The 21,690-nt window shown below is 39.0% G+C and overlaps 1 protein-coding gene across 1 annotated transcript in view; it reads left to right on the top strand.

The window, feature by feature from the left end:
* Window positions 1-4,763: 4,763 nt before the first annotated feature.
* SMARCA5 (SNF2 related chromatin remodeling ATPase 5) overlaps window positions 4,764-21,690 on the top strand; it is a 54,395-nt gene continuing 37,468 nt past the window's right edge. The window contains exons 1-9 of the mRNA XM_081332651.1: window positions 4,764-5,182; window positions 11,524-11,598; window positions 12,138-12,304; window positions 15,226-15,326; window positions 16,832-16,932; window positions 18,325-18,504; window positions 20,068-20,223; window positions 20,313-20,444; window positions 21,446-21,514. Of these exons, the coding sequence (XP_081188777.1) occupies window positions 5,060-5,182; window positions 11,524-11,598; window positions 12,138-12,304; window positions 15,226-15,326; window positions 16,832-16,932; window positions 18,325-18,504; window positions 20,068-20,223; window positions 20,313-20,444; window positions 21,446-21,514 (1,104 nt within the window). The 5' untranslated portion in view covers window positions 4,764-5,059. The remainder of the gene's footprint in view (window positions 5,183-11,523; window positions 11,599-12,137; window positions 12,305-15,225; window positions 15,327-16,831; window positions 16,933-18,324; window positions 18,505-20,067; window positions 20,224-20,312; window positions 20,445-21,445; window positions 21,515-21,690) is intronic.

Genomic DNA, 21,690 nt, shown 5'->3' with positions numbered 1-21,690 from the left:
GCAGTATGTTGATCGAGAACTACCAGAAGTACAGGCAGGATTTCAAAGAGGCAGAGGTACTAGAGATCAAATTGCCAACATACGCTGGATCATGGAGAAAGCTAGGGAGCTCCAGAAAAACATCTGCTTCATTGACTATGCTAAAGCCTTTGATTGTGTGGATCACAACAAACTGTGGCAAGTTCTTAAAGAGACCATCTACTTGAGAAACCTATATGCGGGTCAAGAAGCAACAGTGAGAACTGGACACGGAACCACTGATTGGTTCAAAATTGGGAAAGGAGTCCGGCAAGGCTGTATACTGTCGCCCTGCCTGTTTAACTTATATGCTGACCACATCATGAGAAAGGCAGGGCTAGATGAATCAAAAGTTGGAATCAAGATTGCCAGGAGAAATATCAACAACCTAAGATATGCAGATGATACCACTCTAATGGCAGAAAGTGAAGAGGAACTAAAGAGCCTCTTGTTGCGAATGAGGAAGGAGAGTGCAAAAGTTGGGTTGAAACTAAACATTAAGAAAACCAAGATCATGGCATCCGACCCTCTCAATTCCTGGCAAATAGATGGGGAAGAAATGGAGGTAGTGACAGATTTTATTTTCCTGGGCTCCAAGGTCACTGCAGATGGGGACTGCACCCAAGAAATTAAAAGACGCTTGCTCCTGGGGAGGAAAGCCATGGCAAATCTAGACAGCACATTAAAAAGCAGAGACATCACCTTGCCAACAAAAGTGTGTATAGTCAAGGCTATGGTCTTCCCAGTTGCAACGTATGGTTGTGAAAGTTGGACCATAAGAAAGGCTGAGCGCCAAAGAATTGAAGCCTTTGAACTATGGTGGTGGAGAAGACTCCTGCGAGTCCCGTGGACTGCAAGGCGATCAAACCAGTCAGTCCTAGAGGAGATCAACCCTGACTGCTCTTTAGAAGGCCAGATCCTGAAGTTGAAACTCAAATACTTTGGCCATCTAATGAGAAGGAAGGACTCACTGGAGAAGAGCCTAATGCTGGGAAAGATTGAGGGCAATAGAAGAAGGGGACGACAGAGAATGAGGTGGCTGGATGGAGTCACTGAAGCAGTAGGCTTGAGCCTAAGTGGACTCCAGAAGATGGTAGAGGACAGGAAGGCCTAGAGGAACGTTGTCCATGGGTCGTGATGGGTCGGACACGACTTCGCAACTAACAACAGTCCCCAGATTTTTCAGCAGATAGTTGAACAAGAGAAATATTGAGTTCATGTTGCCATTGTGCTTTATTAAAAAGTGTGGGGGGAAAAACAACATTTGCCTTTAACTGTGTTATCTTGGTAAGTGCATTATGCTAATATTTTACACCTTTAAATATGTATATTTTAAACTGTCTTTTGGCCATGGGCAAATCAAATCAAATTGCTGCAAATGAGAATTAAAAAGAAAACATCTTAAAAGCAACTATAGGGTATTGGAAAGCCTTCATGTTTTGCTGAACTAGTATCAATATATCTGACACATCCAGTGGCAAAGAATACTAGGACAATGGTATCTCCTGTCTAGAGGGTCACTGTTTTATCATCCTTACTTTAAAAAGAAAACACAATAAAACTGAAACCCACCAGAAACTATCAAAGTCTGATGTCATTTCTTTTTTTTGTAGCAGTGGTTTCATGAACTATTTCAGACCCTGATCAACACAATGGCTGGATTCACATATAGCACTAGTTATGGTTGGCTTAAGTCTATAATGGGATTTAAGAAATTGGAATTTATGGTTCAGTTTTTATTGTAAAACCCATAAACCATGGCTAAACAAAATTTATAAACCAAGTCAATGTTCCTTTTCCTGAAAATCTGGGTAAAAAAAATTAAAAAGAAGTAAAAATATAAGGATTAAAAACTTGTACCAGATTATACAAAAATATGATCTGATGTAGTTTATTTACATATTGAATGGCTTTAGGCTAAATGAATAACAAAAATCAGTGAGGTTATGCAGCAATTAAAAAGACACCCATACAAGCAGTAACATAGATACACCAAACTCAGCAAGCACTAAGGAATGTCAAGGATCTATACACAGACTATTAGAAAGCAACCAATGAATGTAAAAATGAGTGGATGGAAAAAAAACCTGCCCCAGAATTAACTGATTGTAGAGCATGAACATCACAAGATCTGAATTGGGATAGGAAGAAAAATATGACTCTATGCTTTAGGCTTACAGTGACTCCATGTTTTTTATGCTAAGATATAAAGAGGAAATAACTAGAACATTAATAGTTGAAGTCTACTGATGTTTTCTATTCATGCTGTAAGTTTCATTTCATGTGTTAGTGATAAAATGTGATAACTCTGGTAACTTCTTGGAAAGAAGTAATCTACTAGTGTTTATCTAAAAACTAATGTTTTGATAAATATACAAAGCCCAAAAGTGCAACTGGAAAAGACTTCTTATACATCACTGGTCCCATACTGATCACAACAGTTGTATTAGATAACAATAACTAGAATATCAAACACTCTACTCAATATGCTACTTTTATTCAAAGGTTTCCTACACTTGGACTGCAGAAATCCAGATAACACCAAATTACAGAATCATAATTTTACTGCCATCTAGGGTTCATCAGAATTTATGCAGCAAATGCCAAGTACATTAAGTTCAGTTTAGTCTTCTAATGCGATATTCTAGTTCTATTACAATGAGTTACAACGTTGCTGCCTATCCACTTCCTCTTAGGACACTGAAACACAATTTCAACTGCTTTTGTTAGATTTTGGGCTCAAGAAATCGATTCTGAAAGCTCAATATTTAAATACTTTAAAATGAAGATTTTATATCAAGGTGATATGCAATCTCAAAGGTGCTTTTTCAATAGGCAATTAGACTTTCCCCAATTTTGCTTCTCCATAGTCATATGTAGTAATTTTGATAAACCTTTTCACCATCCACCCATCTATACTAGTTTTATAACTGATAGTTTAAAAATATAAACAACTCAAGATATTCATAAATTTAGAACCGAAATGGGTCATTCAGGCAGCGGGTTTCAGCACAGTGCAAAAACACTGATAAAAATCTGTTCAGCTTCTGCCAGAGCAGGGGTAGGCAACCTCGGCTCTTTTATGACTTATGGACTTCAACTCCCAGAATTCCTGAGCCAGCCACGCTGGCTCAGGAATTCTGGGAATTGAAGTCCATGAGTCATAAAAGAGCTGAGGTTGCCTACCCATGTGCCAGAGCACACTCTGAGAAGGGTTTTTTTTATTATTTCACTTAGTAACTGTTTCACTTGCCAAACTCCCTACTGAAGAGAGTTTCGTTGAAGATTCAACTGGAATATGTATTTCTGAAACTTAAACTCATCAGTCCGTGTCTGCACTCTGAATTAATCTTGAGTTTCATCTTTATGAAATTCTTTGAACTACCTAAATATTATATCCTGCCCTTCATTCATCTGAAATGAATTTCCTGAGCTAGAAGGCCTCCAAGGTCTTTCCCAACACTGTTATTCTGTTATTTTTCTCAAACTCCCATTTTTAAATATTCTGTTGATAATTTCTAGTTTACATATCTTAAACACGTTCCAATTGTTTAAAACACTTTTTAAATTATGCCCGGCACAATATTCAAAGTAAGATCTAACCTAGGCTGAATGGAGTCAAACAATTATTTTTCGTAAAATATTTTTTTATCTGCTAAATTTGTCTTTTAGCAAATATGTAACAGTATATTAATACTGTCCAACTACTGATATATTGTTATTCTACAGTTTTGTTGGTTATATTTGTTTTTAACCATACAGATTATGATTTTACTTTGAAAAGCCTTATAGAATTTTAAGGCTTTGTTGTAACATAACCATACCTACGTAGCCTCTGAAACCTCTCGATAGCACCAAATGACTGCAGATTTTTTTAAATAGAAGAATCTGCTATTTAATGGCCCTCTGGATTTTTGCAGCCTTATTGGTCAGACTCCTTAATATTTTAAATGAACAAATTCTGAGAAACCCACAGGTATCCCAGTGTCCATTATATTAAGCTTTGATATTACTATTAGAATCCTGCGACCGTCCTAAGTTCTGAAGTCTTGGTGAAAACGTGCCAGTATTTTTCAGATCGGGAATGAGGAAAAACCTGCAGCAGATTCTGCCAAGACGCAAACATTGATGGGAGTCATGGTTCCAAGAGTGGAGGGCTGCACCAATCTCCCATTTCTATTCTTACTGACTGAAAGCTTTGGAAGACCTGGAAAGGCTAGCAATATTTTTTCAAACTTGACAACTTTAAGAAGTGTGGACTTTAATGCAGGGCTGGCTGGGAATTCTGGGAGTTGAAGTCCACACATCTTAAAAGTTGCTGACTGAGAAGCTCTGAGCCAGGGGTCTTCAAACTTGGCCCTTTTATGACTTGTGGACTTCAACTCCCAGAATTCCTCAGCCAGCAAAGCTGGCTGAGGAATTCTGGGAGTTGAAGTCCACAAGTCATAAAAGGGCCAAGTTTGAAGACCCCTGCTCTGAGCCAACCCTCCGGCACCTCGACTTGTCTTTTTTGTTGCCTCTCTTCTGCAACGGAACGGCAAGACCCGCCCCGATTTAATGACGCAAGGAGATTCCCGCTCCCAGTTGTGGTCGCTCGGGCAAACTTCACCCATTCCTATCCCAAATGCCGAACACTGGGCGGGGGGGGGGGCAAAGGAACCACCTTCTTGCTTTAATTGGCCAATCAGGCCTTGACTTCAGCCAATGTAAGAATCAGAACGGGCTTCTTCTTTTTTTTTTTCCTCTCCCCCTCCGTGTTTTCTTCCACACCCAGCCCGCGAGGCTAAGTCTCGCGATATTCGAGAGCCGGCTCGGTTCCTGGTTGGTGGGACCGCGTTGAGAAAGCCGGGGCGGCAGCGGAGAGAGAGAGGGGCCTGAAAGAAAAAGAAGAAGAAGAAGAGAAAGAGAAAGAAAAAGAGCCCGGCTCGAGTCCCGCGGACAGAATCGGCAAGAACTCCGTTCGTTTCGGTTTCGTGTTTCGAAGCAGGAGTTGGGAGTTCGGCGCCCTTCACCGTTTTCATCTCCCCGGACGGTGTTCGTGATGTCTGCGCTGGGACCGGAGAACGAGAACGTGAGCACCGCTTCGCTTCCCAGCGGCATGGAGACCGCAGGAGCGGTGCCGGCCTCTGCCGAGGGGCCGCCGGGGATAAGCGACGAAAGAACGGTAAGGGGACTCGGTGGCTAGAAAAACCGGCTCCGTTGGGGGCGACCCGCAGGCTCCTCTCGCCGGCCGAGGCAGGCAGGGAAGGGCGGGCGGGCAGCGTGGGGCAGAACCTCGGCCGTTTCTTCGGACCGAATCTGGGAAAGCGCTCATAACCGCCGAGTTTCTCCGACCCCGAGTTTCTCGGGCGGGGACCGAGTCGTTGGCGCCGGAGACAATGGGAAGAGCGAGCGACTGTTGAAGCTTCCTCTAGCCCAGCCGAGCGGCGCCTCCGGCGGACTCCCCCGCCTGGCAGAGGAGCGATGGGCGCGCGTATCCCGACGGAGGCGAGCGATTGCCCCGGACGCCGCTCCTTTTTTCTCCGGTTTCATCGCGCCGCCTCCGCTGCCTTTTTTGTTGTGCCCGCCAGCAGCTGAGCCTTGATGGAGGGGGGGGGGAAAGGTTCGACGAGTCTTATCAATTCGCCTCCCTGTCCTGCGCTGCTTCTATTGCAAAAGCTCCGTCGGTCCGGTCCTGGCTGGGCTGCCGGTGGAAGCGGGTTTCATCGGCCACGTAACCGTGCTCGTAGCGAAGTGGTCCTTCCCCAAGGCTCAGAAGCCTTAAACCAGGGGTTTTCAAACTTGGCCCTTTGATGACTTGTGGACTTCAACTCCCAGAATTCCTCAGCCAGCGTACGCTGGCTGAGGAATTCTGGGAGTTGAAGTCCACAAGTCATCAAAGGGCCAAGTTTGAAGACCCCTGCCTTAAACGTTCAACGTTGCGCCTTCAAGCGGCGCCGAGATTTATTAAGTTCTGTAGCCCGGTGCAGCCCTGGCTGCTCTTGCAAAGCCTCCGATCGCGTTAGCTTCAAGGGCTTGGAGGCTCCCGAGGCGAGCGGCGGGGTTGGTGCTTGAGAGGCCTTCTTCGCTTTCAGTAGTAGTTGATGCGGTAATCCTGTTGAGGCCACTTCCCTTGTTTTACGATTAGGATGTTGTAGACGTCAAAAAAAAATGCTGTCGCCGGGCCCCGAGACAACTGCTCTTGATTGTGGAAAGTCATTTGTGCTCGGTTCCTCCTGGCGCATGTGCGTTTCACGAGAAACAACCCTTCTGCACTTGTCCAGGGCTCCACCTGCTTTATTGTATTCTGAGATTTCTGCTCAAAGACGCTTAGTCTTTGCAGAAGGCTAAAGGTAAAGTTAAAATGTACAAACGCACAAACCCTGAAGGGAACTTTGTAATTGTTCTTAGAAAATTAATATAGGAGCTTTTTCCTTTCTATTTTTTTTTGCTAAAGTATATAGTTGTTTTATTTAAAAATAAAACAGGTAACATACAGGTAATCCCCGAGTTAAGGACGTTCCCTTAGTGTTGAAAGTTACGCGATAAGCGCCCTCTAGTGTTTACCAACAAGTCTCGAGTTTATGAATGTTGCAGCACCATGGCAGTCCTTCACCCTTACAACCTGACCGCAGAGGCACTGCAACATTCACCCTGGCTATTCCCTTGAGGAATAAAAGCCTTTGCTGCTGAGAACGGAGCTCCGATTTTGTCAGCAAAAGGCCTTGAGGAAAACCTGTGCTGCCAAGAACGGATTGAGGCGCTTGTCGCTCCCAGCCTTTTCATCGGCAAAGGCCTTGAGGAAAACAGGGAGTGATGGTGTTCGAGTTACAATTGGAATGGACAGGCTCCATTACATTCATAACTCGAGGACTACTGTACATTTTGGGAAGGCTAAACGTTGTATTTACCGGTCTATTAATCTGAAATAAATCAGGAAATACAACCTATTTGTAGATGGATTCCAAGCAATTTTGCTTGCAAGTATTGCTAAAGTATATATGTTGTTATAAAAAGTATTTAGAATTGCAGCTGCATCTGTGTTAAATTGAAATGTTACCTTTGCTTTGACTTTGAATTTTTTGTGTTCCAACTTCTGTCACAAATTTCAGCCTCCAAAATTTATATTAGTAGTGTCCCCTGAAAATTTTACATTGAACAGTTTCAAATAAATGTCTTTGTATAGTTACATAATAATAAGATACATCAATGTTAGTGTGTTACTTGCTTCCTTTTATCTTTGTTTACAACTAGAAGATAGTAATTTTAATTGGACTGTGCACACATTAATAAACCTGTTTGAATCATATGTGTTTGTTTAATTTTGTTTTTAGTAGTGTAATAAGATAAGGATGTTAAACTCCAAGCATGTCATTGGTAGCATAATTCAAGAAGGTATAAATTTCATAAATCACATTAATTCACATATATTTGAAAGATAAATAATGAATCGATGCATAATCTTGTCTAGGATAGAGGAATTATTTATATCCGCTTCTACAAATTAAGTAGGACTTGTTAGTCAGGCATTTCTAGCTATTTATTTTTTATTCCACCCTTTTAAAAATACATTTTGGTCAATTCAAGGCAATAAAGTCTCATGGTCATACAATCTCTACTTAAATACTGTCTGAAGTTAAGTCATGACTTAGTCCACAGTTTTTCACTTTGGTCCCTTTCAAAGTTAAAGACTATTATTTGTATAATATGTTTTATATAATCAGTTATTGGTTTTATGCAATTTCAAATATATTTTAGTAGAAAATGGAAAAAATGTTAATTCACTGAGAACAATTACAAATTTACATTAGGGGTTTGTGTTTGTACATCTTAGCTTATACATTTTACTTATTTAATACCTACTTTTATATGTTATCCCATCTGCATACTCTGGGCTATTTATATCCATAAAAGAGGCTTGCTATCCTTAATGACAGCCAAGTCATATTACAAACTTAAAACACAATCAGAAGCAGTATTTAGACTTACTAGTATTTGGACACTGTAGGGATGGAGAACCTAATTAATATTGTATATTGTATATATTGCACATCTTGGAGTACAGGTAGTCCTCGACCTACGATCACAACAGAGCTCAAAATTTATGTTGCTAAGTAAGACATTTGTTAAGTGAATTTTGACCCATTTTACTACCTTTCTTGCCCCAGTTTTTAAGTGAATAAGTGCAGTTGTTAAGTTAGTAACACTGTTAAGTGAATATGCAACTGTCATAAATTTGAACTAGGCATCAAGTGTCCAAATTTTGATCACGTGACCATGGGGATGGTGAATAGTCATAAGTGTGAAAAATGGTCATAAGTCACTTTTTCAGTGCAGTTGTAACTTGGATCACTAAATGACAGTGGATTTGATTTAAATCACTAGTAAAAAGGTTTGATTTAAATCAACTGGATTCAAATCATAATTTTTAAAGAGCAACTGTCATCTCTGTCCCGCAGCGGCTCCTCCTCTGACCCGCTGTTAACTCACCGACAGTCTCATTCACTTTAATGAATGGTGATGCAGCAGTGACACAACAAGGTGTGGGACGTGGTGGGCAGCAGGTGAGTGGATGCCCGCTAACAGGCTCTGCCATGATGGATCTGAAATGACAGGTGCTCTTTAAATGTAAGGACTCATTCTTGCTGGTAGTTAGAATCTTTAATATTATTTGCAAACAAAATGAAGTTTCCTATTTAGAATAATAAGCTGTCAGTTTAGTAAAACAGCAACATCAGAACCGATTTTAGGTTAATGGGTTAATCACACATATTGTGTTTCCCTGAAATTAGACCTACCCCCAAAATAAGACATACCCTGATTTTTGGGGGTGGGCCTAAAATAAGCCCTAGTTAGGATCCTGCCCACTCTGCCCCAGCTCGCTGCCGCAATGGGGCAGGAGAACACGTGTTGCTCCGCTGCCACCACAATGAAGCAAGGCAGGTGGAGGGATGTGGAGCTGCCCCACAAGCCCCACACCCACTTACTTCAGGACCCCCCCTCCAGCCAGGCTATTCCTTTCTCGGCGACCTTTCAGTCCCCTCCTGAGTCAGACTACCATGCTACGGAGGATGGGAGAGATAGGCCCAGTCCCCCTCTGTCGTTTCGGACCCGGGGGAAGTGATGGCAAAAGGCTTTGCTGCTGCATCATGACATAATCGTACAAACAGTGCATAATTTCTAATACATAATTTGTGTGCTGACACATATCTTCTTACCCCAATTTCTTGAAAAATTATTCAGCAAGGGTTGCTAATTGTAGTTAGATTAGAACATAGACTAATATCTTCTTGTTTGATAGCACTTGGCTATATAAATTTTATGAAGTTTTCTAAGATTGTTAGGATGTCTTTTTTAATTTCATGATTTATTTTGTGAGCCACCTACAAGTTAATAATTGTGGCAACTCAGAAATATTGGAAATGAATACATTGGTTACTTAAAAATAATCCCATTGGAACCACCTAACAAATTAATTTCTGCCAGTACTAGAGAGGCCAATGTAGAATTGGAAGGAAACACTACACATTTATGTCTAAGGCTGTGCAAAGTCTTGGAAATGTGTGGTATATTGTATAGGGCAACTACCCTTTTCAAAATGTTCACATAGCTTTATCTAGCAAAATGTTTCTGACTGTCTTTTCCATTTGAACATGCATATTCATAGTCACATGCATGACTATGTTCTGGATTTCTAAGTGCAATCCAGGATGCCCATATGCAACTAATAAAATCTTACAAGGTTCAGGGGCCTGGTTATTTTCAAGACCTCCAATACAAATGTTGTCCACCCAGTCTGAAGATGTTGATGCAGGTAGTCCTCGGGTTACGTATGTTTGCTTAGCGAATGTTCAAAGTTACAACATCCCTGCCAAAAGTAGTTATGAATGGGTCCCAAAGTTACATATGTTGCAACATTACAGCGGTCGTTCGCACTTACGAATGACCACAGAGATGCTGCAACATGCTACTTTGTTGCCATGTTCAGTCAGACTTTCCAACTTCAGGAGATCTTTTTTTTTTCACGAGAAGTTGGAAGGTCTGATTGAACTTTTTTTTTTAGTCCCACGAACTACATTTGTTTCCCTGCAAATGGCAGTGGAGAAATGTGATGGAGCTGGAAAGCAGGTTTGTTTAGGAGCCCCACTTGCAATTTAGTGAAGGAATGATTTTGGGAAGCGAGGGGAGCTAGGTGGTGGTGTGCCAAGCTCTCCAGCTCTGAAGCAACACAATTTGTGAAACCTGGGTGGGTTCAGCACTCCAGTAAGTGGCAGGACAGGTCTGCACTAGCTTGTGAGAGAGGTTGGGGCTCAGTGGGGAAGGGGAGAGACTGGTCTGGCGCTTCTCTGCATGGCTGGACAAGGGCTCTGGCACTCAGGAGATGAGGGTGGGAAGTGTGGGGCTCTCAAATGTGGCACCAAAGATAACTTAGCTGTTGGTGAAGGGTGGGGAGGAAAGGCCCAAGCAGCTTGGGACCCCAAGGGGTGGAAAGAGGAGCATGGGGTCTCTCGGTGGGGGAATGCCTGTGATGGCTGGACGCAGTGGTCTTGTCCCTGCACTAGCCCCCCCATGGCCTTCCCCACCCTTAGATACCTCATGTGCACTTAATGACCCATGCATTCGATTAGCAAATGCATGGGCCAAAGCAGGGAGCGATCATGTTCAAGTTACGCCATTCACTCCTACAAATTCTTAGGTTACAAATGTAATTGGCAGGTTCCATTACATTCGTAACTTGAGGACTATCTCTATTTCTTAGTTATTGAGTTATTGAGAGGCACAAAAGGAGAGTGTACAAAAATGGGCATCAATAAAGGAAAATATTTGTTGTTCAGGGTTGAAATGAGGGTCCTTAGTGCTGTCTGAGCTTGGTTATTTTCTTACAGACATTTCATTACCCAAGATAGGTAACATCTCAAAAATGGGCATTTTTTGGAGGGCTCCCTTCTCTGAACACACACTCCAGTTGTGAGGCAAGGATAATTCTCATTATTCTGGTCTTTCAAAAGCTTGTAAAAACTTGGGTATTCTGGATGGTCTTTGAAATTTGATGCTGTAGAACTCCTAGTGGCAAGAGTATTAATGTAATGTAATGTAATGTAATGTAATGTAATGTAATGTAATGTAATGTAATGTAATGTAATGTAATGTAATGTAACACAGCACAATGCAACAGAACACAATATATAACTTTACTATAATTTTATATTTATTATATAATTTTAATTTTATAATATTATTACTGCATTGTGTGCAGCCATTACTTTTGTACTGCTTAGAACATGGGTGTCAAAGGGCTGGATGTGTCATCCGGAAGCCGCCCCCACCCCATTGCCGGCAATGGCAAAACTGTCCCAATATGTTGCGCGATGTCCCGTGAGGTCGCGAGTTTGACGTCTGGCTTAGAATATGTTTTATTAATGTGGTTTATCAAGTTTGCTGTATGTAGTTTGGATTTCCAAAACAAATCTTAATGTTTGTAAAGATAAAATGTGAAAAGATACTAAGGATTTTATTTGTTCTTAGGAACTAGTTGGTGATGAATCTCCAGGAAAACAAAAAGAAAATCAAGAACCAGATCCTACATATGAAGAAAAAATGGTAGGTATTTTGTATACTGCTCAAAAAAATAAAGGGAACAGAAAATAAGACATCCTACTATTAAATACAGTACATTGTGTTGTTTAAGTGTTCCCTTTATTTTTTTGAGCAGTATATTAATAAACATTGTAGTGTCGGTGATTACTTCAGGAGTTGATAGTTTGGTTCATGCACTGGGCAGCCACGCATCTCAAACTTGGACTGATCTCTCAAATAAACTTGATGTTTTATTAATGTTTATTTTTGGAGGGCTTTTAAGAATGGGAATAGTAGCAGTTTGTTTTCTATTTGTACTCTTAAGTTTCCTTCAAAGTCTGTTGACATTCCCCCACCCAGTCTTCAGCCACACAATTTCTATCAGTGTCACTGTAATCGGCTTCCTAGACTCTCTCAAAGATTGGATGCTAAATTATGGTATTTTCTGGTTTTGCCCCACGTTATAATTGTTTTTCAAATGTTGAAAACTAATTCTACAATTTGATTTTCTTTCATATAATCTTTCTTGGTTTTTTTTGCTAATTGTTATAACTTTATTGCAGCAAACTGATCGAGCAAACAGATTTGAATATCTGTTGAAGCAGACAGAATTGTTTGCACATTTCATTCAGCCTGCTGCTCAGAAAACTCCAACTTCACCCTTAAAAATGAAACCAGGACGACCAAGAATAAAAAAAGATGAAAAACAAAACCTGTTATCTGCTGGCGAGTGAGTACCAACAGAGTTATATTTATTCTGAAAATGTGTTATTGTAAAATATTTTAGTGCCTTTCAATTGTAATGTGCAAAGGAGGTCATGCAACTAAATAAATAAATTTGAAACACAAAGATAGATCTTGATTGAATACAAATATGTAGACATCAGGGTAGATTGCACTTAAATTGTCTGGGAAGGCCTATCTCTGGTGAGAATTGATACAGCCATATATGTGAATAGCAGTAGCACTTATACTCACTTCATAGTGCTTTACAGTCCACTCTAAGCAGTTTACAGAGTCAGCATATGGCCCCCAACAATCTGGTTCCTCATTTTACTGATCTCGGAAGGATGGAAGGCTGAGTCAATCTTGAGCCGGTCAGGATCGAACTCCTGGCAGTCAGCAGAATTAACCTGCAATACTGCATTCTAATCACTGTGCCTCCACAACCCTTCACTGTGAAACTCTTTAGTCTGGGATATAAGGAATACCTTTTACAAGCAATACCTTCTATAGTATTGGTCACCATGATGTAAAAAAGATGTTGAGACTCTAGAAAGAGTACAGAGAACAACAAAGATGATCAGGGGACTGGAGGCTAAAACATATAAGGAACGGTTGTTGAAATTGGATATGTCTAGTTCAGGGGTCGGCAACCCGAAAAAGGAAAAGAGCCACTGGGAACCGGTTCCATCACACATAAAAAAAAGTGGGAGCCGCGTGCGTGCGTCCATGCACGCGCATGCACAAAAAAGTTTCTTGCGCATGCGCGGATGTGCACGGTTGCCTTTTTTTTATGTGTGATGGAACCGGTTCCCGGTTGCGCGACGGCCCGTCTGCAAAGCTGCCGCTTTCGGCAGCTTTGCAGATGGGCCGCGGCAGCTTTTGCAAGAAGTGGGGCCGCTACCCATTCCGAGAGGTGCGCGCGCACCTCCTCAAACCTCCCCAACCGTCGGCAGGTCTCCATACCTCCGCGCGAACGGGCAGCGGCCCCGCTTCTTGCGAAAGCTGCCGCGGCCCATCTGCAAAGCGGGCCCCGCTTCGCGCGGAGGTACAGAGACCTGCCGATGTTTGGGGAGATTTGGGGAGGTGCGCGCGCACCTCTCGGAATGGGTAGTGGCCCCACTTCTTGCGAAAGCTGTCGCTTTCGGTAGCTGTGCAGACGGGCTGCGGCAGCTTTCGCAAGAAGCGGGGCCGCTGCCCGTTCGCGCGGAGGTACGGAGACCTGCCGATGTTTGGGGAGGTTTGGGGAGGTGTGCACACACCTCCCCAAACCTCCCCAAACGTCGGCAGGTCTCCGGACGGCGGCGGCTTGGGAGAGGTGCGTGCGCACTCTCCAAACCGCCGCCATCCCGTTTGCACAGCTGCCGTGAACGCGGCAGGTCTCCGGACGGGACGGCGGCAGCTTGGAGAGGTGCGCGCGCACCTCCGCCCTTCGGAAAGGTGCGCGTGCACCTCTCGGAACGGGCGGTGCCACTCTCCATTTGGAGAGGTGCGCGCACACCACTGCCCGTTCGTAGAGGTGCGCGCGCACCGGGCGGCTGGGAGCCGCAGGAGACGGTTCAAAGAGCTGCATACGGCTCCGGAGCCGCGGGTTGCTGACCCGTGGTCTAGTTTAATGAAAAGAAGAACTAAGGGTGACATGATAGCAGTGTTCCACTATATCAGGGGTTGCCAGAAAGAAGAGGGAGTCAAGCTATTCTCCAAAGCACCTGAAGGCAAGACTAGAAGCAGTGATGGAAACTAACCAAAGAGAGAAGCATTCTAGAACTAAAAGAAATTTCCTGACAGTTAGAACAATTAATCAGTGGAACAATCTGCCTCCAGAAGCGGTGAATGCTCCAACACTGGAATTTTTTAAGAAGAGACTGGACAACCATTTGTTTGAAACAGAATAGGGTTTCCTGCCTGAACAGGGGATTGGACTAGATGACCTCCAAGGTCCCTTCCCATCATCATTATTATTATTATTATTATTATTATTATTATTATTATTATTATTATTATTATTATTAATTATTTTAAGAAAGCTTTTAAAAGATACCCTTTTTGTTTGGCTTTTAACAGTGTCTAGTTGATTGTTGGTGAGAAGTTTTAATTTAATGTCTTAAGTAAGAATATCTGTTTATTGTGGATTTATTTTAACATGACTTATGTCTATCATCCAGAGACTTTGTAGTGGATTGTCTTTTAATTGTCTTTTTTATTTAAAAAATAAAATAAAATAGTGAAGAGATAAAAATAGGAAAAAAATTGGACAGGGAAATAAGAAAACAGAAGATCTCTCAGGGTGTTAAAAAAAAGCTTAAAATACAGTAAATAAATGTGCAAATATAAGTCTGTTCCTATGATTTTGACAGTATCTATTGGACAGTATTCATTTTAAAACTTAACAATTTCCAGGACCCCATCTTTGATTGTCCTTTTCTCAGCATGTGATACAAGATTATCTCTTTTTACCCTTTCTAATTTTGAATTGGAAAGAAATAAAAATCAGCCTTTCATTAGAATGGGCAGCAAATTTTTCCTAATAGAGTTCCATATATGCCTGCTTTGAATATTTTCAGAATCAAATGAAATTGCAGGTATGATCTTAGTTCAGTTTCTGGTTTATATGATTGAAAGAAGGAAAACTGACATGGCAATGTGCTGTGATGAGATTGGATGCTTTACAAATGGGAAAAAAGTCATCAATACTTTCTTGCCTACATAGTAGAAGAACCATACAGAGCATAGTAATAGTTGTAATTAATAATAGTTTGGGAAGCAGGAAAAAAATGAGCTTAAGAATGGAGAACTAGTTTTGATGGATGCATTCCCCCCCATCCATATAAGAGTTTAGCTAAGCAGTCTGTTAACTATAAAATTTTGGCTTGTTTTGGAATCTACCATAGTTATTGTTTATTTTCTTAACATTTCTATTGTTTCTAGCTATCGGCATCGTAGAACTGAACAAGAAGAAGATGAGGAGCTTTTAACAGAAAGTTCCAAGACTACTAATGTATGCACTCGATTTGAAGACTCTCCATCCTGTATGTAATACTTTGTGAACTGTCCAAAATTAAAAGATTTTGATACTTTGCTCATTTAATATCACAGAATTCACACATTTGCCAATATTATCCAACTCAAATTAATATATTTTTGAAATATTATATGCTTCCTTTCAAAACAAATCTTCCTACAACAGACTAGAAAATATTCACATTGGTATTTTGAATAAAATTTTGCATGCAAACTTTTAAAAATACTTGTTCTGCCATTATGGTTTACTTTTTTTATTCATTATATCCAACTTTTAATAGAATGAAAACTATTTTTTTGAAGGAGTATATTTCTGACAAAAAATGGGAACGTGTTTTTAATTTTCTACAACAGATTATATTTCCAAACTGGATTCTAAATTGAGTATCAAAATCATGAATAGGGGCTCCCAACCTGTGGACTGTGGCCCACTACCAGGCCACCGGGCCACATGAGTGGCTGGCCAGTGTGTGCATGTGCGTGAGCACACACAGTCCCACTCTTGCAGGTGTTTGTGGCCCCACTTGCACAAGCGTCGCTGCAAGTATTGTGGGTGTTTGTGGCGCCATTTGCATGAGCGGTGTGGGCATTCGTGGCCCCATTTGAGCAAGTGTTACTGTGAGTATTGTGGGTGTTCACTGCCCCACTCAAGTGTTGCAGACATTCATGGCCCACTTGCACAAGTGCTTGCGGTTCCACTCGTGCAAGTGCTTGTGTCCCCACTCATGTAAGCAACGGATATTCATGCGAACGCATGCATTCACCCAACATAAAACCATCCCTTTCCCCGCTCCAGGCCGCCAACCCCAAAAGGTTGGGGAACTCTGTTCTAGAAATACTGCAGAGAAGTTATATGCAAGCTAAATCTACTAATTAAATATGTGTATAACAGAGAGAAATTTCAGGGTTTAAAGTTACATAATTTTAGAATATATGTTCATGTGTTTTTCCTTCTTGATTTTGAATGTATGCCATATAAATCACAAATTCAAAGATTTGTTGTTTGCTACTTCTTAATAAATATTTCAACAGAGTATCATTTCTGGTGATTGAGAATAGACAATAGTGGGACAGAAGTTATACACCTTCCAAAAACTTTTGCTAATAAGTACATTCAGGCATTTGTATCTAATAACTTACTATAATTTGTTTATCCTGTTATTAAGGTATATTAAAATGCTATGATAATTTGTTTTCATAACTATGACATTTCTTTTCAAATAGAAAATAAACAGCATTGTTTAGTTTTGATCAATATTTGTAGAGCAGTCAATATTTTTATTCATTTGTACTTCTGTTTCTGATGTTGATTAACATTTGTTTTGCAAACATTGCAACTAGTTGGTAGACATGAACAATTCTGAGTTACCAATGAATTTGTATACATTTAATTTAGTCATGATGTCATAACATTTTGCATTTTATTCTGTTAAGAATATGGATTGAAAACTCTGAAGCAAATATGATGTGACTTTAAATTTATTATAGTACTTGCTTCTGTCTCTTATTGCAGATGTGAAATGGGGTAAATTGCGTGATTATCAAGTCAGAGGATTGAACTGGCTCATTTCTTTGTATGAAAATGGCATCAATGGTATTTTAGCAGATGAAATGGTATGCAGAAAGCTGATTTTGTTTAGAATTAAAGTGAAAATTAATATTTAACTTTAATTATTACAAGCTTGTCCAGTTTTCTTTATGGTGAACCGTTTCTAAATTTTGAAATTGGTTATAAATTGTATAATAGCATGAAATACATAAATATAAAAGATAATGATATAGTTGTAAAAAGCCTAATAGCAGATATATGTTCACATTTTTTTAAAAAAAGTGATTATTCTAATAACAAATTTTGATTTAAGTGGTAATTGGATAAGTAAAATATTTCTTATTTTATGTAATTAGTCCTGACAACTGGTATTGAATCTAAATATTTGGGGGAAAGTGGCTTTTTAGGTATTTGTAAAAATAAGATCAGATATATTTTCTAAGAAATGTTATGTAATTATTTGGTTGGCTTCTGTGAAGGTTTTCTATTTTGAGTAGAATCATTGTCTAAGTTAGTTGTCATGGTTCTGATAAATGAAACAGTTCAAAGAAAATGCAACCATTGTTTATCTAAAAAGTATTAATAATGAAATGAAACATCGGCACTCATGGAGGGATGCCAGAATCTGAAATCTCCTCCCCCAAAACCCATCGGAACACACACACACACAATCCCCGCCCTTATTTACACATCATAAGTCACATTATCCAATTAGTTTTACATATGAGGTCTTACCTCCCATTGTGTACGCGGGCTTTTCTAATTTTCTCAAAATAGTTGTTAGAAAATTCCCTCCCTTCAAGATTCAAAGCGAAGCAGTTTAAACAAAAGGCTGTCTCTTATATTGTCAGTGCAAAAACATGCCAATGTTTGCAGCATTGACATTAGTCTTGCTTCAGGAGCCATTGACTGTAAAGACTGAATTGCAGAATGTTTTATTTTATGTTCTGGAGTTGTCCTGGGTTTTATGTTTTCAGCATGATATTTCAGGTTGCAGTTTTCCTACATAGTTAAAATTCTGAATATATAATGTTTTTATTATAAAGGATAATATTCTAGTGATAAACAGAGTAGCATAGTTTTTAATGTTGTTCTAACTAGAAATGGTTGTATATTTGAAAATAGGTCTTCTGATAATAGAGAAGCTCATCCTAAGAAAATCTAACAATCCTGGTAGCACTTTCAGGAAGATTTTATGATATGGGATACAAATATATATGCTTACAGGATCATACATTTTCTAAATTTAATATATTGATACACACACACAATTCCAAGATGAATAAAAGACACCTGGGTTGATTGGTGTTTAAAATTTAGTTATTGCTGAAATCTACCCATGAAAATTTGGTGTGCATGTATGCATACACACACACATGCAAACACAAAAATTACATATGTATTTTATCTTGCTTCCTGATACAAATTAACTTTTTGTATGTATACACTGTTAACAGGGTCTTGGAAAGACATTGCAAACAATTTCTCTTCTTGGGTACATGAAACATTACAGGAACATTCCAGGTCCTCATATGGTATTGGTTCCCAAATCAACTTTGCATAATTGGATGAATGAGTTCAAGAGATGGGTGCCAACTCTTCGAGCAGTATGTCTGATAGGTGACAAAGACCAGCGAGTGAGTATGTTTCTACTAGTCATATATATGTTTAGGGACAATTAGCCTATCTTGTCTGTAGCGAAGTACTGTGGATTGGTAAGTGAAATTTCGTATGGATGGTGACAGACTTACGATGCCATTAAATGAGATATCACTTTACTATGACTTGTGATTTACTGCTGGCTACTCCATTGACTCTGGTTATCAGAAATAGGTTGTGAAGTATACAATTGGTGATCACATCTTAGACAGTTGTAAACAACTCCTGTTTGAAAACTACCTGAATGGTAGTCAATGACTATGATGGTTGTAAAGTTACATTGTGCCACCATCCAATGATTACTTGGTGGGGAAGTCACTAAATAAAATAACTGTGTCGTATTCCACCAAACAATAAATGTTATGGATTATTTTAAAGTTTCTTATCAATTATATCTCTATTTGACAAATGCATTTTTGCCAGGAGCCATGGTGGTATAGTGGTTAGAATGCAGTATTGCAGGCTAACTCGGCCCACAGCTAGGAGGTCGATCCTGAGGGCTCAGGGTTGACTTAGCCTTCCATCTTTCTGAGGTCAGTAAAATGACCAGATTGTTCGGGCAATATGCTGACTTTGTAAACCGTTCAGAGAGTGCTGTAAAGCACTATGGAGTGGTATAGAAGTCTTAGTTCTATTGCTATTGCTATTTTATGCAGCTTAAACTTTGTGTACAATATTGGAAGTTAAACTAAAATCTATTTCTAGCTGACATAAATGCTTTTAGATCAATATTCTCATTTTTGGAATGGGCAAATTCAGTTCCTAAGGTGGCTTTTGAATTTTATTTATGGTTTCTTAATTGGCACATTTTTATAATTTAATCTGGTTTATTAAATAAGGAAATATACTGTACTTTTATTGGTTTTGAGGTTCCACATGAATTAAATCAAATTGCTTTGTTGCTTTTTAAATGTGGTTAAGTCCTGTTTATAAGGAAGATGATAACCTTGATATCATTTAATGATAATTAAACATATTTAAATATTGTCAGATGCCAAAATAAAACTATTGAAAACATTAAGACAGCTATAGTGATATTGTTTGAAATTTTCTATTACCACAACAGTGTTCTGTCAGTTAGGAATTGTTATTTAATTAAACTTTTAAAATAAAGAATATAGGGTGGGTTTTTTTTTTGGATTTAATTGCTTCTAATTCTTTATGCAGGAATTAGGGAAAATTTATTGCTATGTTTATTCATTTAAATTAGTTAATACTAGGACAGATATTATATATTATTTTTAAAATACATCATTTCTCTTGCCATAATCTGTTGGAAAACCTGGTCATAAGGCTGGTGCAACACAGTTTGTGAATTTTTGCACTAGCTATTAGCATAGTTACAAATTACCCTGAGTTTGCTCAGTACATTAAGATTATAATCTATGTAATGTTGGGGAACAAGTGGTAACAGATTTGAAATTATCAGGGTTACGGGTGGATGTATTTAATGATAACTAGCCATAAAATACATATTCTATGATATAGTATTGATTATTTCTTTCTTTAAAATGTTTAATTCAATATTTTCTCTGATTAAGGCTGCTTTCGTGAGAGATGTTTTGTTGCCAGGTGAATGGGATGTCTGTGTAACATCATATGAAATGCTCATTAAAGAGAAATCAGTATTCAAAAAATTTAACTGGAGATACCTAGTTATTGATGAAGCCCACAGGATTAAAAATGAAAAATCAAAGGTAATTTTAAATAACCCATTTAGGGTAAGAATTTAAATTTTGCAGATTGCTTTCCTGTCAGATGTTTATAATAATTATTTTTCTTTCAGTTGTCAGAAATTGTGAGGGAATTCAAGACTACTAATAGGTTATTGTTAACTGGAACACCATTACAGAATAACTTACACGAACTCTGGGCACTTCTTAACTTTTTATTGCCAGATGTCTTTAATTCAGCTGAGGTAATGTATGAAAATATTTGTGAAATTTAGTGGCAACAACATTAAAAAGTTTAATGGCTGAATACATTCACAAAAGATTATATGACATTTATGTACATGAGTTGATTGGCAAGCAGTTTGTGGTGAAGCCTCAGTGATTCTGATCAAAGTAATTATATCCCAACTGCTAATACGGTAGAAATAGGAAAATGATCCTCATTTGGAAAACTGTAATTAAAAGGGAACGTAAGTACAGGTTTGCCTCTTGATTAAGAAGTATTTTCTCGGCAAGTATAAATAATTTTAAGCATCAGCAACAGTTCTGTAGGAATTTATTAATTGAATTAATAATAATACTGTGGAGAATAGATTTGACTATGGCACTGTGAACTGTTCAATATGAAATATATAAATATTTAAAATTGAAAATAAAATAATTTTTTAAAAACTGTTAAAAGTATTTGAAAAAGAAGCATTTCTAGCAAGGTAGAAATAACTATATCATTGATGGTGGTTATCTTCATAAGCATCACTGTGTCATGCCCAGAGAATAACGCTGTTCGATGCTTTATCTCTGTTTTGCAGGCTGGAAATCAGCCTTAACTTTAGTACTATTTCACTTTTCCCCACTGATAGCTATATTTACTTTATAAGTTGGAAATCAAATTATGGCTTTAGTAGATCTTAAAAATCATTAAGAAGGATTATTACAGTATCCATAATCTGTATCAGTGTGTCATATGAAATTATAGATAACGCGAGAAGAGTGGGAGTATGTTCATATATCTCATATCAAATGTTGACATCATGAATGTCAGCCAACCTGAGTTATGCTAGCAGCATTTCTATATTATTTGAACAAGAAATGAGAATTGAGAAATATATTTTGGTACACTAAACTGAAGATAATAGTTAAATGCTTCTGTTTGTGTTTTAACAGATGTGTGGACAAGGAATAGTACTTTAAATGCTGATTTATTGGTAATGAATTATTTGATTATAAAGCATGTTTTTTAATGCAGGATTTTGATTCATGGTTCGATACAAACAACTGTCTTGGGGATCAAAAATTAGTAGAACGGCTTCATATGGTGAGTTTCTTTTTAAAAAATGAACTAACTTTGGTCTATTCTTACTACATAGCGCTCACTGTGCAACATCTCTATGTATTCTACCTGAAAAGTAATAAAACATGCCTCTAAACTTTGCTTGAGATCCTGTTGGTGCAGATACTGCAACATTTTTCAATTCCATAAATAGCACAAAT

This window comes from Vipera berus, assembly GCF_964194415.1.
Source record: "Vipera berus genome assembly, chromosome: 7".
Lineage (NCBI taxonomy): Eukaryota > Metazoa > Chordata > Lepidosauria > Squamata > Viperidae > Vipera > Vipera berus.
The sequence above is the reverse complement of the archived record's forward strand: the minus strand, read 5'-3'. Positions and strand labels throughout refer to the sequence as shown.